Source organism: Lepisosteus oculatus, chromosome 17 (genome assembly GCF_040954835.1).
Source record: "Lepisosteus oculatus isolate fLepOcu1 chromosome 17, fLepOcu1.hap2, whole genome shotgun sequence".
In the NCBI taxonomy this organism is placed as follows: domain Eukaryota; kingdom Metazoa; phylum Chordata; class Actinopteri; order Semionotiformes; family Lepisosteidae; genus Lepisosteus; species Lepisosteus oculatus.
This window is the reverse complement of record NC_090712.1, coordinates 10,775,368-10,791,452: the sequence shown is the minus strand read 5'-3', so window position 1 is coordinate 10,791,452 and position 16,085 is coordinate 10,775,368. Positions and strand designations below refer to the sequence as shown.

General features: G+C 37.6%; 1 protein-coding gene and 2 long non-coding RNA genes across 5 annotated transcripts; 1 reads left to right on the top strand and 2 right to left on the bottom strand.

Annotated features, from left to right (window-relative positions):
- Nucleotides 1-241: 241 nt before the first annotated feature.
- Nucleotides 242-4,753, bottom strand: LOC138223883 (uncharacterized). Of its 2 annotated transcripts, XR_011182277.1 has the most exons (3): nt 2,909-3,387; nt 1,126-1,844; nt 242-256 (listed from the first exon to the last, which is right to left on the bottom strand). It is a non-coding gene; the product is annotated as an uncharacterized lncRNA (long non-coding RNA). The 2 variants fall into 2 exon arrangements; XR_011182276.1 differs by lacking the exon at nt 242-256 and having other exon boundaries at nt 1,532-1,844; nt 2,909-4,753.
- On the top strand, nt 3,426-4,955 carry LOC107079377 (uncharacterized). Its single transcript, XR_001480337.2, has 3 exons — nt 3,426-3,509; nt 4,493-4,578; nt 4,747-4,955. It is a non-coding gene; the product is annotated as an uncharacterized lncRNA (long non-coding RNA).
- Nucleotides 4,953-15,609, bottom strand: sec23b (SEC23 homolog B, coat complex II component). 2 transcript variants are annotated; one of them, XM_006638615.3, is made up of 20 exons: nt 15,426-15,609; nt 12,891-13,124; nt 11,518-11,575; nt 11,328-11,414; nt 10,802-11,038; nt 10,616-10,698; nt 10,167-10,311; nt 9,721-9,879; nt 9,363-9,478; nt 8,913-9,036; nt 8,699-8,779; nt 8,485-8,574; nt 8,192-8,298; nt 7,495-7,648; nt 7,273-7,350; nt 6,895-7,056; nt 6,627-6,713; nt 6,323-6,478; nt 6,046-6,111; nt 4,953-5,797 (listed from the first exon to the last, which is right to left on the bottom strand). In XM_006638615.3, exons 2-20 carry the CDS (start codon nt 13,109-13,111, stop codon nt 5,708-5,710), a joined length of 2,301 nt encoding a protein of 766 aa, XP_006638678.1. In that variant the 5' UTR covers nt 13,112-13,124; nt 15,426-15,609; the 3' UTR covers nt 4,953-5,707. The 2 variants fall into 2 exon arrangements, with proteins under 2 accessions (XP_006638678.1, XP_015218449.1); XM_015362963.2 differs by lacking the exon at nt 15,426-15,609 and adding an exon at nt 13,856-14,189.
- Nucleotides 15,610-16,085: the final 476 nt, after the last annotated feature.

The window sequence follows — 16,085 nt, the reverse complement described above, 5'->3', positions numbered from 1 at the left end:
TACAGATGTGAGGTCAGAAGTGGAAACCAGCTTAGGTTTTTTGGAAATTCACATTTCTAATAATGACCTAACCTGGCCTGTGAACACGAACATTATCTTGAAGGCTCAGCAGCGCCTCTATTTCCTGAGGTGCCTCAAGTGATGGGGGATGCCAGTACCTGTGTTGGTGAACTTCCACCACTGCACCACCAAGAGCGTCCTCACCAACGGGATCACAGTGTGGTACGGCAACACCTCTTCTCAAGACAGAAAGGCACTGCAGAGAATGGTGAATGTAGCTCAGAAGATCATCGGCTGTGGTCTCACAGAGATTAAACAGCTCTATGAGGCCCGCTGCCATGGTAGAATTCTGCCATCACAGAGGACTGTCACCACCCCGGGCATGAGCTCTTCTCCCCACTGCCCTCAGGCAAGAGATACAAAAGCATACGGACACTTACCACTAGATTCGTCAATAGCTTCTACCCACAAGCAGTGCAATAGGCAAACACATTTGGCCATGCCCCTTGGACCACAACTACACCATCAACCTCATTGTAATTTTATTTATTGCACATCTGCAGTCATTGTTTACATGTCTGCATTGTTTACATTCAAACTGTTTACTTGTACATTGGTCTACTGTTTGTCTGTATATTGTCTTGATGCACTGTCTTGCACTTTGTTTTTTACACTTTTCTTAACAATCAAGACTTTCTGCAAGAACTCCATTGTACCAGTACATGTACCATTTACATATGGCAAGAAAGTTCATGTTCAAGGTCATCAGTGCTTTCAGTCCAGGCATAAGGTTACAAGTATAATTGCAATAATGTTAAGATTATCATGGTGTTATATAAAATATATTTAAGAAAGAATACTTCAGTTTCTATTCAGTTCAGAATAGCATTGTGGACAATTTTGTATTTTGTTATTTACTTGTATTTCTTCCTACTCATCTTTACTAAGCCAGTGCTCAGAAGATATCATTTGATTTTCTTGCTGTATTATTTCCTTATTAAATCAAGTGATAGTTATACAGTTACTTTCTCAGACCTCAAAGAAAAGAACATCTTATTTTGATACAATAATTCCACGTGCTAAACTTTGGATTTTACCAAATGCCAGGGGTTGTAAAATACCCACCACGTTTCTTTCCATCCATGGAGTTTGTTCAGGTCTTCCTCCTTCCTGTTTTTGAACTCAGATTTCAGGTATAAGTCATCTTGGAAGAATGCAGGTGCTTTTTAAAGCCGATACACAAATGTTGTGCAATGATGGTTAAAATCCTATAATTGCCACCTTTCTAAGTATATTAACAAAAACACAAATCCTCCTGCTTATCAAATACAACTGCTGTCAAATACACAACTTCCTTTTCAGGTTTGTGAGAAGGCTTAAAACAATTTTATTAATTTATACGTTGATTTTCTCTGTCCACAAAAGATATATTCCTTATTAAAGTATTTTTAGGATCAAATAATTATCTGCTTAAAGTGACCATCCGTTTTCTGCAAGATTACTTCAAATGACGAATACCTAACACAATATATACAAAAGCCAACAAATCTTTACTTTTAATATCAGTTTTCTTTAGAAAATTGGCAAAATGTACAGAGGAGTATTTTTAAGTTAATTCTTTAAATGTCCATGTCTCTTGAGAACAATAGTCTCTTGACTGGGAGATATGCATCATCACTTTCCAGATGCGCGTGCTCCTTCCTCATCTCCCATGTTATTGCTGAAGGACTTCAGATAGTTGGAAATCCTGACTGAATAGGGTGTGAAGTTTTCCTTATAAATAATCGTAGATGTGAAGCGTGGTTTGTTCATTTCCACCTCATCCTGGTTTGTTTCAGGAATATCTAAACAAATAAATTATATATTAAAGCAGTGGTAATAAACACATTCTAGTTCTCAGTGCAGCAATTTCTATACTTACATGTATTGCAACACATAACAGTGCTCAACAATTACAATACAAATACAGCTTCAATGGTTTGAATGTATGCAGTTTACTGGACACGGCAGTGTGGCCAAGTAGCGTGAAGCTGCCTTCAAACCCCAGCAACATTTGCAAAGACACTTATCTGACAAAACAATGGTTATGACCTATTATCTGTGGGTCTGTAGAATAGATCTGAGGTATTTTTGTCCGGAATTAGACTTTTTCCCCGTTTAGCCGTGCACAGCACTGTGTAAATTTGCACAGAGGAAGTGATATAAAAATACCAAAAAGATCACAAGATGGCAAAAAATGAATGAAGAAGAACGACAATTTCCTATTATCTGTGGGTCTCTTTATCACATTCCACCTAGTTTTGAGGATGTACAAACTGTTGTTGTGCTATAAATGTGACTTACCTTGTTCAGGATTTTTTTTTGAGGCAGGTATAAGGGGACTTTTATTTTTGAAAGGTGTTGCCAAGCATCACGCTACTAATAGGCCTTTTAGGAGTTTTGCACACCCATCAGTTCCTGCGACTCCAGCATAGTTCTTTGATAGATACAGTGCTAAGTGGTACAGTTATACTCACATTTTGAAGGCACATCACAACTAACATTAGAATAAAGAAAAAGTTGCATATTTGTCCGCTCATGAATGTTTATAGCATACTTATTGATGGTATAGAAAATCGTATATTATGCACATAAACGACGTGCTGCGTGAGGTCCAGCATAACTTTAATATTTATAATAATTAAATAATAATATTTAATATTTAAAACAGAGCTTCAGCAGCCCGCTTCAATTGCGCACTTCGTCTGACCAGCGCTTTTCTCCAGTTACTGGAGACCAGCAGTTCACCGCTTTTATCAGTTTCGTCGCCACCGGATGACAAACGGATAAAATCTATTAATTTTACACTACGCCACATCATAACTTAACGAATTCAGCAATTTCTGAAATCGCGAAACACAAGACGTACCACTGGCGCTTTCCTGTTCGTCCTTCTTGTCCCACTTAGCCCGCAGCTGGTAATAGCCGAGCGTTCCGAACATGGTCCAAGTGCCTAACGCATACAAAAATGACATTCGGGTATTCCACTTGGCAATATCTTTGAGATTCATTTTAGTTTTGACAGTGTGCTCAGATTGCTCAATGGCCACCCTTTGCATATGTAGTACAAGGGCAGAAGGCTTAGCTTCACGCTACTTTGGTAGTTGAAGGACTTTAATTTTGATTGAATTTCGGTTATTTACACATACTACCGGATCATTCGCGTCGCTTAATGTCGCTATCTTAAATGCAAGCTTGCCTGGTGTTTAAATAAAAAAAAAATATATTTAAAAAAGCTTGCTTCAAGGACGCCGCCATATTGACAAGAAAATCCTATCTCATTGGACACGTCTTTATGGTCCTTTGTGGTGACGTCACACAGGTTGCGTTCACGTCACGCAAATTTACGTAAATCTAGCAGAACGATTTATTTGTCGAGTTGAAATGAAATTTTTGGTGCATTTGTTAGGTGTAGGTTTGTGAAGCTGTTTTGGACGGACGTGCAGAGTTTTTTTAGCATGCAGTTAAAGGTGCTTTTTAGATTTAAGGATTTTGATATTTTATTGTACTGTTTAATAGAAAATTTGGAAAATTAGCATTTATAGTCAATTAGTAATTCTGGGTAAATTTCACATCATAAATAAAAATCGTCTAATAATACTCCCCTTTTTAGCACTTGTGAGGTGGAGTTGAAACACTTTAAATGCTATAAAAACTGAAAAATGCTAAAGCAAGGAAAACATTTGATATATGTAAAAAATAAAATTTGATCACATACTTTACTTCATTACCTCTGGCAGTTAATTGTTTTGTTTCTCTTGTACCCGGTTCTGATCTTCTGGTTGTATTGATAAATTCTTTATACGTGTAATAAAAAATGTAAAAACTTTTTTACTTACATCTGTGAGAAACCTGGTTTGAATTCTTCAGTTTAGCTGTCCAAGTGCATATGTTTTAGTTTAAGTTTTTTTCCACTTTTATGAAACATAATAAAATTTTGACGACATAGTTGTCGTGTTGTATATCAAATAATACAACTAAAGGAGACAAGCTATCCAAAAGTACAGGTGATGAAAAAAATCATAAAAGTGAACCAAAACAATACGGCGCCAGACGGAATTAAAAATCACAACACCATAAATTAACATTTTACATACATCGTTTGTTTCGTGAATATATCTACCCATCATTACTGACTGGTTAAGTGTTCTTTTTCCACATTACGCATTGTAAAGTATAACGTATTAAACTCCTTAGATCTAACGTGATTTTAAATGCTTAACTATAAATTTTTGAATGTCTTTCCAAAAAAGTAAAAAAAAGTGCAAATTTAATTTCTAGCCTTACACAACACGCATAAATCGTCATGTTCATGTTTCACTCTATAATGTTCTAGTTTAACACGATAAACCGATTCTAAAAGTTGTTCCTTTAACCTTGGTGTTGGTTGTAAGGCAGTATGTCAGTTAATGCAAACTAATTTCAATTCATATTTTCAAATTCTGTTTTCCAGAAGGATATACGTGGAGAAATTAAGCAAACTCAAGCAAATTCTACAAAAAGAGCAATTATGCTAAATCTGATGAAAGATCCACAAATGTAAGTATTAACGGCCTATAAAATGCTTATAAAATATAAAATGCAACGTTCTATAAGAAAATAAAACTGCCGTATTATTACTAGGTCACGTTTATATTCCGTTTTGTGCAGCATGAAAAGATAACCGTTTGTTGCTGACCATACTTCCCTTTCTTTTGGAAACGATAGCTCAGCAATCTGTTCGCAGACCATGATCCAGGAACTTTCATTCCAAGATTATGAAGGAAGATTAGCAAAACACTGCTCAAAAAATGTCGATTGTGCATATTTAAAAAAAAAAACCGAGCCAGCGAAACCAATGCGGAAGAACGTGTCATCTCAGTCTTTGACGGGAAAACTGTGCAACATACCAGTCTTATATAAAGAGAAAACAATGACTTGACAAACTTCTTCTGTTTTATTGTGCATGGAAAATGCCATTAGTAGATTCTAATGCATCATTATTTGTTTACTATAAATGAAGCTTTTTGCCCAAACAATGCAATGACACTCCTTTCCGTTTTTATTTGCATTTTATCTGTTCTAATATGGAAGCAAAGAACTCAAACAAGTCCAGAGAAAGATGTTTTTTTACAATATAGACAATTGAAATATTCACAAACCCACAAGTAGAATACAATTACTGCAAGATCATCACATTGTGCAAAGCAGAAATTAACACTTACTTTCCTAAACCTTACATTATGTTGCATGTCTCTTGTCATCGAGCAATGAGCAAGTCATCTACTTTTCAAAACCAGAGGGAAAACGTTCTATAATGACAATGGTTTCACAACGATGGTCTCAAGAGGACACTTTTTAAGAACTTGCTATTCTTAAAAGCATTTTATATAATACCTTAATTTGCAGAAATATACAGAAAGGTTTCTGTAACAATTAGTATAGTACAGTTAAGCTTACTATATCTAAACCAATTAATCTTCACTAATTTCCTTAAGGTGAAAAAGAAAGGAATTATAAAAAGGTGTGAAGAATGCAAAAAGATGGTTGACCCTTTTCACATTTCTAGAACTGTCGTTTTTTTCATGCCATAAGTTATTTGTTACAAAAATAAAACCATTTCAGTTTCTTAATTTGAAATATCAGTAGGTCCCACAAAAAAGCCCTTCAGCAGATCATATTATGGCAATCACGAGGCACTAGAAACAGCCAGTTTCTTCAAATGATCCATGAACACCTGTAAACTGACATCATCCGTTAGGATGGGCGCTCCGGATTCCTACAAAACACAAAAAACAGAATATGAATTTGGTTCCACTGTAGATATAATTAACACTCGTCACAAAATACATAAGGTTTCCATTTACTGAAATATTTTCTCTTAAATCAAACAATGTAGATCAATTAAACAAAACAATACTACATTTCCAAAACTCATTTATATTTTAGCATCTCCCCCCTTTTCTCCTGTGCATTTCTGAGGAATGTGACCATTCACTGTTTTGAAATGAACTATGAACTACTCACCTGTCCCCACGCATAAAGGTTGTTATGAGTCTGTGATGGGTTCACTTTTGACAGGAGAAATCGAGCCTACATACAGAGCCAAAAAAGCATGATTAGGTATACATATAATTAAACTAATGAAAATTATTTAAAAAATAAAATTTCTATTATAATATTAAGAAACAAACCGAAATCGTAATGATAAACATGCACATCTACTCAGGAGTGTGCAATCATTTTGGAGTTTTAGTTGAATCTCCGATGTCATGCCTCACATTCAGTAGGGAAAAATGCATACCTGGCTGCCACCATGCTCTGTGTCAACGTAACGAGGCATTGGGAACCGGGTTTGCAGGATTTCTTGGGCATCATCTAAAGGAGCCTGAAGCAGCTGCTTAAAGTTTTCATATTCTGGCATCTCTTGGTACCCAGCTTTGCGCCACTGTGCGATAGTCTGTCAACGTGAATAAGACCCAAAAACTTAGAATTCTTGTTGAGAAAACATTTGAGGTTTCTTTAGTTCAGACTATCAAATACGCACACGTATTAAGCTACCACCCCCATTCAATATGTGTAAAACCATTACATTCAAAATGCATTACCTCTCCATGGTAGATCACAAGCTGGAAGAATGTGTCCATTAGTAGAATTCTATCTGGTAGAATGCTGCTGCTATCCAGAAGCACTGGCTGAAAGACAAATTTGCAACAACACATGAGAGATATTCTCATTCATTCCAATTTACATGGCTGTTTGTCTTCAGTGAGTGATATTCTAACAAATCCACACATTTTAACAAACCTGTCATTTGAGACAAGAAACAAATACATACTCCACATACCAGAAATAATTACAGATCCAAAAACTCACCTCAGGAGGTCCATAAAAGGAGTAGGAATACAAAATAGGCTGGATCATGATCAGTGACTGCGTCAGGTCCTGTCTTACAAAATGGTGGCGGTAGTAAGATGATTCATCTGGGCTGTTATTAAACACCTGAAGGAATGGTGATCTCCGCAAATGGAACATGAACTAGAAACAAAATGGAAACTAACGGTTAGTTTGATCATTTCTACATGGAATTCTACAAAGGTACATAGAAAACCTCTTAATGCCAATTGCAATACTACTGGAACTGTAAAATACAGACATTTTATAAGGTATGGTTCACACAATGTCAAAATTAAAATGTGCCATTATAAAATAACCTCAAAATATAGCTTTAATATTCAACAGTCATATCCTTACCTGTGGGTAGAGGGAAAATGACTCCGACAACCGGAAAGAATTAGGGTCATCTTTATTGAACTGTCCAAACTTCTGACACTGCAAGAAAAGGCAATATAGATTTGTGAATAAAATGTGAAAGTAAATTTCACTGTCTATTTGCTCATGTTTGAGTACAAATTTTATAATAGACAACCAGAAATGGTTCAATTTAGATTGAAATGTAAACAGACTAATACTTACTAGCCTTATTAACTGCCTGTCAAGCCATCTGAGGACATCAGGTCCCTCTTCAGATTCAGCTCTGAATACACCTAGTCGTGCCATCAACACAGCTGATGCCTCCTGGTCAAATGATGCCTCTATGTGCTGAAGCTGGGATTGTGCATCTGCCCAGCTAGATAAAGGAAACCAGCCAAATTAGGATATATGAGTATTTAGATTGGTAAGGACACTTTTGGCAGATGTAAGGTTTTTCACACTAAATTAACAGAGGTTTTAAAGCATTTTGATTACAAATGCTCCTTGAGTTAAAAAGTAGAAGCACTAAAATTTTCAGATCAATAAAGAGCCATTTAAACATAGAATGAACTTTGAACATTGTCTCAGGCCTAGTGAAGGCTAAACATAGCTCAGGAAATGAACAGTAATTTTCAGCTTCACTGGGAGGCTTATAAGGTTTATTGCCTGTCATTTCAAACCATTAACCTTTCCCCAAAGATTAAAATGCATTTTAATCACATCTCAATGTCACATCCCAATGGCTTTGCAAAAGGCAATTAAAAACTGCAATTTATGCAACCATCCCTTAAATTATATGGGACAAACTTGATAACTTTAATTATAACAAACCTTTAGAGGTCTGTGTTAAATAGTTTTCTTTGTAAGCTTTCAACAAGTCTTTAAAACGTTAAATGTTTACCATTTCACATAAACTTACTTTCTAGCAACTGTAGTAACTCTGATTCGTCGTTGTGTGCTGGAATGCTGGTACTGTGTGACAAACTGAATAGCTCCTCTTCCTCCTTGAGGTATTGGTGCATTATGCTATAAAGTGACACACAAAACCATTAGTCAGACAACTGCAACCCAATCTCACATACATCTGAGAGGTCTTCATTTCTTTGTGCTCTTTGTATTCTATAAGCACATTTTCCTTTCCTGTGACACAGGAACATTAAACCTCAGCATTAAAAGCATTATAACATTATACATGGAAATCAGAATCAATACCTGATTAACAACTTCAAAATACATTGCAAGTGTTGTGGATGGGTTAAGACTGCACACCTTCCACTGGCTTGTACCGGCCACTCCCATTTCCTGACAAAAGTGAACAAGAGAGCATTTTAGGACTTGAGCTTTAACATTGAAGAAAATGGAAGAGTGCAGTTGAGGGCAGCAAATCCATGTTTCTTAAAACAGATACAAAATACAAAAGACTTACATTTTCTGACACACATGGTCCTTTTACATTAAGGGAAATGCAGGGGCCAATTGCTCCAGAAACTTTGACTTCCCTTGTCGTCTGAAAAAGTTTTAAAAAAATATAAATGAACCTTCACGACTGTGCATACACCTTCCTGCTTTTTAATTAGTTAGAATTTTATTAAAAATAAAATGTAAACCGAGAGTCTGTAGAGCAACTGAAAATAAGTTACCTTAACTTCCAAAGTGCCCCCAAAAGCCATCCGGAATTCACCATTGTAATCTTTACTGAAGACTCTTTGGAAGGTCTGCTTGAAAAGAGAAGTGTTGAAAGAGTCCCCCATCACAATGTATCCCCTAAAACAAGGAAAAAAACAGCTACTTTAATTTTGCACATGATCTTAACGATTTTAACCTTTTTACATTTAGTTAACCTCACTCTACAGGAAAACGTAGATAAAGAACTACAGAATTAATATTTCTTTTATGGGTACATGAACTAGAGCAGGTCTTTGACAACTGACAAAAGATTAAAATGCAAAATACAAAGGCTACACTAGTTTTTAACATGACTGTGTAAATACACAATGTTTTGGTAACGTTAAATTAGTTTGTTCCTTTGCAATTTCTTACAATTTGTATACAAACTATGTATAAATGCATAACAGGAAGCAACACAGTACCCTGTAAGGTTTGAACAGCACTTCATCTCCAGAAGACCTGTCTGGTCCAAAGCACAGGCATAGATATCGATACAGTGACCATTCACTGCAGCACGGTTGGCCAAAGCTTCATAATACTGCAGAGAAAAATAAAAATAAAACACAAAATAATTAACAATAACCAGCCCGGTAACAGATACATTTTCAGTTTCATGTTAATACATCCACATCCTTAAATATAAAATGACATTCAAATTCACCAGCCACCTGCACTCACCTATTAAGAATGTGATCACAGAGTGCTGCAAAATCAAACCTTCATAAAACTATTAAGCACTTGTGGTTGGACAGTTTCCCCCTTTTCAATTTAGAGTCATACCTTTGTGGCCTTTTTCAGGTAGCGTGCATTGTCCTTCTCTATGTCGTGCCAGGAGCGAATTGGGGTCTTCAGCTCATCTCCAACAACCATTCCTGGACCTTGAGTTGGAGGGCCACCAGTGAAGAGCATTATACGTGCCCCAGTGTTTGGAAATGTACCCTGAAACAGTGAAGAGCTCTTAGTAAAGATTCAGCAGACATTTAAGACATTTCATTTCAGATGAATGCAATGATGATTTTCATTTAACACAAGAAAATAGTTAAGTGCGTCACAACACAGATTAAAGCATCCATGAACTACTTGGAATTCACAGACAACAATGTCAAATCTTAATTATCTCCTTTTGTAACTTTCAATGCTTTAAGATTTAACCTAAATAAGTGGTTGGAATGACACCATACACCTGAGAGTAAACTAGGAGCACATAAATAAAGTAAAAAGCCTACCTCCAACAGGCCCACAGCTATGGACAAAGCAATTCCAGTAGATCGGAGGGGTCGTTTTCCCTGTGGTACAGGCCAGGGGTCCCTCTGCAGCTCCCCAAGCAGGTCAGTGAGATTCATATCAATCTTATGCACAGGCTGCAAAAACCTAGAGCAACATTTAAGATGCACATCAATACATTTTTAAAGAAAGATCTTAAAACTGTAGAAATAATGGAATATTTAGCAGATTTCTGACAGTGTTATAAGAAAACAATATTCTAGATGCCACCTTTAACAAAAGGCTTTTTACTTCACACTGAATGAAATGAAGACTAAAAAACTGTCAAGGTTTTAACATAATTCAAATATACATAATTTGCCAAATATTCAACTTATGCAAATTCACTGAGATGGTTCTTGGACTACAATAACATTTGTAGGGTAAAAAAAAGGGTAAGCTTTCACAATACCTGCTGGAGACAGACACATCCTGAGGCTGAACAGGCCTTCCCTGTTGCACTGGTGCTACAGGCTTCATAAGGCCCAACATTTCCTGCAAAATACATGTATTTCTTTAACACCCTTTGAAAGTGCAAAACATTTTTTGGCATATACCTATGCATGTGACATTTTACCTACAATGTCTAACTACTGACCTGGATTTGTTTAGCAGACAGGTCCTTAGTTCCTCTGAAAACATAGCTCTTGGAGATGCCCTCACAGCTAAGCTCATGCACCTGCACCATTCTGCCAAAGGTAATCAGGCCTACTAAGGCATCAGGAGGCAGGAGACTCAGCGACATCTGTAAAGACTCCTTCAAGGCCTGAAGGTCTTCCTCTTCCAAGCAGGTGTCCACAACATATAGAAAGATCAAAGGAGTCTGTGGACCACGCTGTAAGATCAAACAATCATTAGTCTCAGTACACACCATTGTCTGCAGAACTACAAAAATATAAAAACTAACAAGCACAGATTGTCTGCGTAATATTTTTAATAAAAATGTAAGCCACTTTGCTCATGTATAGCATTAAGACCATGATTTCACACATTTATTTGAAAGTTGGTTACTTTACTTGGAAAATACAAGTCATCTAACCGTTATACTTATTTTAATCACAACCATAACAGAACTCCTAAGACCTGTCAAGTTTCTACAAGTAATAAATGGTGCATACATTTACCTGTACAATGTATTCAATAGTAGAGAACTGTGGCATTAACTCAGCTGGTTGGTTGACCTCTGATATACCTGCATATGCTGGGGGGAACTGTAGAAGAAAAACAAGTGTAAACACAGTAAGTTTTTACTGATTTCACGCTAAATCGCTACCACACCAGAAGACCTTTGTATTTGATTAGTTAAATACTCACTGGATTTCTCTGAAAACAAAAGTTGCACGCCCACAGTTTGGCCCTGAAGTCAACCTGACTGCAAAGAGGAGAAAAAAAATGTCACCGTCACTTTGCAAAAAAAAAAAAGGGTAAGCAGCTGTATATTTGTGACATACCTCTTCACATTGCTTGAATAGTTTTACCCTGCACTGCGGAACAGGTGTAACAAAAAAAAGATGTACGACGCTCAAACGCCTCTCTTCCTGGAAGGCTGGTTTCTTTACATTTCTATTCCAACTGATCTTAAAGATCTAAACCAGCTCATTACTGGCCTAACTGAAGATGTTTGAGTAGGGAGCTGCGTCAGCATGGTAGGCTGCAAAGGAAAAGGTAAAGGTTTACTCCTTGCCGAGAGGTAAAGAAAAGAAACATGACGTTTTGGCTGTGGAGCCTTCCTCAGGTGAGAAAGAAGACGTCACTGATGAAATGTGTGTTTCTTTTCTTTACTTTTCAGCACAGAATGAACACCTGTTCCTTGTGGTCATAACTGGACCAATTTATAAACGTCTCTCAGGTATTCAAATGTTGTTGCTTTAAAGAGACTTAGAAAACGAGCCCTGCAGAACTGCAAATGGACCACCCTACATAATAAGAGGCTTTTTTTATCTCTAGTATGCTCCATATTTTCTGAATTCACCCCTACCTTGCCAACTATTATACACAACACCTAAGCCAGGGCAGGTGCTTCCCCGTTTAGAATTTCGTAACTCCATCTGGGCCAGCCTCCATAGCAACCTTAACCAGCCAATGCAAATCTCAACCTTTCCTAAGCTAGTTCATTACTCCAGTCCTAAACTGACTGCTCATACCCAACATCAGAAAGGCCACAGATGAGATCAAATTATTCTGTCCATAAAGATCATCTAATCCCCCTAAATATCCAGAATATTTCACACTACCTTATATTGAATTAGTTTGTTTGCATGGGACATTTTAGTGCCTTCTACCTTAATATTAATCCTTTCACTGACATAAAATTAAAAAATTGTATAAAGTATATTGTTCACTGCATCAGTAAGACCATCAGTAAAGTGAAAAAACAGTTACATTTACACCAATTAAGTGAAAAGGGTATCTTGAATTCCCCAATGTTACATAATTTTAGGCATATAACGGTCTTCAAAATCCAGTTTTATGAGGTTCAAAGTAATCCAAAGGACCTCAGATAAAAGAAATGTGAAAATCAATTCTGAATCAGAAAAGACAAAGCTGAGGATTCTTGTTTAAGCTCCGTCAGTCCTACCTTGTGAAAGTACTGGAAGAAACTCCAGTGAAACGGTTCATAAAGAAAACGTCATAGTGGGTATGATTACACAGAAATGTCATGGCTGAAATTTTAACAGACAGCATACCAGAGGGGGTTGAGCACAGCTTTGCAGTTGGGTCTGCTGCAGAGCACGGGCTCGTATTGCACAGGAGGGAGGTCGGGACGCTCCTTCAGAGGGGTGAAGAGGCAGGAGAGGGGCACCACCATCCTGGTGGCCTCCAGACGGCTCGAGGGCCACACGTTCCAGCTGAACCGCACCCCATCCCGCTCCTCGTTTTGTTGGATGAACTCCTGATATGTTGCCATGAGATCTGACAGGCTATAAAAAGAGCAAGATCATAAACCTGAGCCGCTCGAAAATGATGCAACCAAAAAAAAAACGCTTGTTCTTTATCATCTACCATTCCAGTTGTCTTGTACTTCCCTTTTTCCAGGGGTGCGATACACATTCCCATATTAAACTCTGGGAGTCATCTCACCTGAACTCTCTCAGAGACTTACACTTCCCAGTCATTTTATCTCACTCTGAATCTATCCATAATAGGTTGAAAAGTTAATCTAAATAATTTTGCTTTGGTAACATTCAGAGTCACTAGAGCTCTTAATTATTCAACTGGCCTGCACTGCTACTGTAGGCACTTCTTAAGTTACCTATAAAACTTTCATAGTGCAGACACTCCTGGGCAAGAAAATGTACTGGCCATGAAATTAATGTGTGAAAAATAAAAAAGTGCCTTGTTTTAAAAAAGCAATAGAAATAAAAGAAAAGCCATAAAGAGTTGCAAAATGGCAACCTATTACTTGTGTATTTTAGACAACAGTTTTGTTTTTGAGTAAACACAGATCACAAATAAAAATTCAAAATGGTTAAGTCAACCAATTCAATAACTTTCCGAATCCAGCCAATTTTAAGTTCGTGACAATTAAAAAAAAAAATCTAAATTAAAAAGCTCTGTTCCATATGAAAATATCTATTAAGCGGTAAATACTACTAAGAAACCCAGCTAGGTCTTATGATCAAATGTCGAAAAGAAGACAGTATTTACATACCAATAATGACAACCCACACAACTGCTGAACAGCTTTCTGGTACTACGGTTCCGTTCCTTAACTGTACAGGTCCACAAAGAAAATGCTACTTACAAAGCATATTTGTGACTTTAATAGTCCAGAAACTAGCACGTAATGGACAAATCAAGAAACAGCTATGATGTCAAAATAAACCTGTTAGACAGGTTTCCGGATGTAAAACCGTCTTCAATGGGATATTTTTAGACAGGTAGTGCGTCAGAGCTGACACACCTGGATTTTCAGTTTAGAAAGCACACCTGTGCTAAGCAAAATCCAGCAAATACGCTTTTTCGGGCATTTCTCAACAGCAACCATATGGTTCAGTAAAGTCTACCATTTCACGAACGTAATAATGTAATAATGTTTCTTTATTAGCCCTGTACAATTTCTTGCATTAGGAATTCATCTTTTCACATACCCCAGCTTTTCTCCATGGAGACACAGACACACAGACAGGGAGAGAAGCTTGGGGTCAGAGCGCAGGGTCAGCCATTGTACAGCGCCCCTGGAGCAGTTAGGGTTAAGGGCCTTGCTCAGGGGCCCAACGGAGTAGGATTCCTCTGCCGGCCACGGGATTTGAACCGGCAACCTTCCAGTCACAGGGGCAGATCCTTAGCCACAGAGCCACCACTGGTCGTTCTATAATTCCACTTAGTAACCAAGTATTCCTTACAATGAGCCGAATCTTTACTCCACGGAATAAGAACATGTTCTACTCGGCTAAATTCTGATGCGGTTCTCACGTTTTAATTGGCTTGATACTAGTAAACGAGCTACGTTCTCTTTCTGCCTGTCAGTTTTCACATTTACGCTTGTCAGATCATGTTTATTAAAAATGGATATATACACACACAAGTCTCAGCTGAAGGTAAACAAATCCCATCAGTTTTAAGTTTGAATTAACAACGATATCCGTTTTCTTAACGAAAATAGTGGTTGTTAACAGCTGCCACCAGTAAACAAAAGGCAACAACCGAACTGCCCAATACAGACAGATAACAGCCACAAGATAACCTAATTTAACAGGGGGGAAGACTCCCCTTTCCAAACACCACTCCCTGCTAACAGGATGTTGGCGTAGACATAACTGGGGTCGGCACCAACTACAGATTCCCATATTTTATGTTGAACTATCAATAACCTGGTTAATTTAAAAACTGGTAATAAAGCTGTTGCCCCAACAGCTACACTGGTTTTCCAAATACGGGAAATCTCTTACAATTTCAAGAACTGATACTGCGATTCCGATTCTCCTTCTTCATCACATCTAGTGATTTGTTTTCCACACACAGTAGTATCTTACATTTAACCCCCTACAAATATAATTTGTACAAAGAGAATAAGACTCTACTCATGTTATAACTTGCTGCTAAACTGTAGTTGTTATACATCGGGCAAGGTTAAAACACGGTGCTTATTAACCCTCGCAAGCTCTACTCCATTAACCCTCACCCCACTTCCTACCTTCCTATACCGGGATCAATGTTAGGATAGGTGCAGGCTTAGCGAGATAATCAGCGGCCTACAAATACTAAGAAACCGAACCTACCTTCAAAAGAAGACAAACGTGAAAAAAACGACAGAAACTACTGTCAATCACACCTAAAGATCGGAATGAAAGAACAATTAAAAAAAACACAAACTGAAGGAATAACTCTGGGAATGAAAGGAATGTGAAGTGAACACCGGCTACTTGGACGCCCGTGGAATGACGTGTTACTACCGGTCTAGGAAATCCACCTCAGCTCAAACGTTATTGGTTAACGTCCTTCATGATGTCACCGGCAATTACAATTCGCCACGTCAAGAGAAAGAAACGCTAAATCTGATTAGCTCCCCCTAGCGCTTGTGAACGTCATTATCATCGGCATTATTTCTGTACAAGTGGTTGCTGCATCTGCATGCGTAGGCTGCAAAGGAACAAGTAAAGGTTTATTCCACGCTGAAGGAATGGAGCTTTCTTCAGTATTATTTATGTAGTTGGGCGGTGCGGTGGCTCTGTGGCTAAGGGTCTGCACCTTTGGCTGGAAGGTTGCCAGTTCATATCCTACAGCAGGCAGTAGAATCCTACTCTGATGTGCCCCTGAGCAAGACCCTTAACCCTCTTAGAAGTACTGTATTTACCTTACCCCATAAGGTGATGTACTTTGAAAATATTGAAAAATTATTTGTCCTATTAAGGAAATTGGGTTTTGTTTCACTATAGTCC

Excerpts from the sequence above, each read along its gene's own strand:
- sec23b (XM_006638615.3), bottom strand. The coding sequence starts at position 13,111 with ATGGCAACATATCAGGAGTTCATCCAACAAAACGAGGAGCGGGATGGG. Across the intron at positions 9,037-9,362 it reads TGCTGTTCAAACCTTACAGG|GGGATACATTGTGATGGGGG; the intron begins GTACTGTGTTGC and ends TCCTTGTTTTAG. Across the intron at positions 6,479-6,626 it reads TTGTGATCTACCATGGAGAG|ACTATCGCACAGTGGCGCAA; the intron begins GTAATGCATTTT and ends TCACGTTGACAG.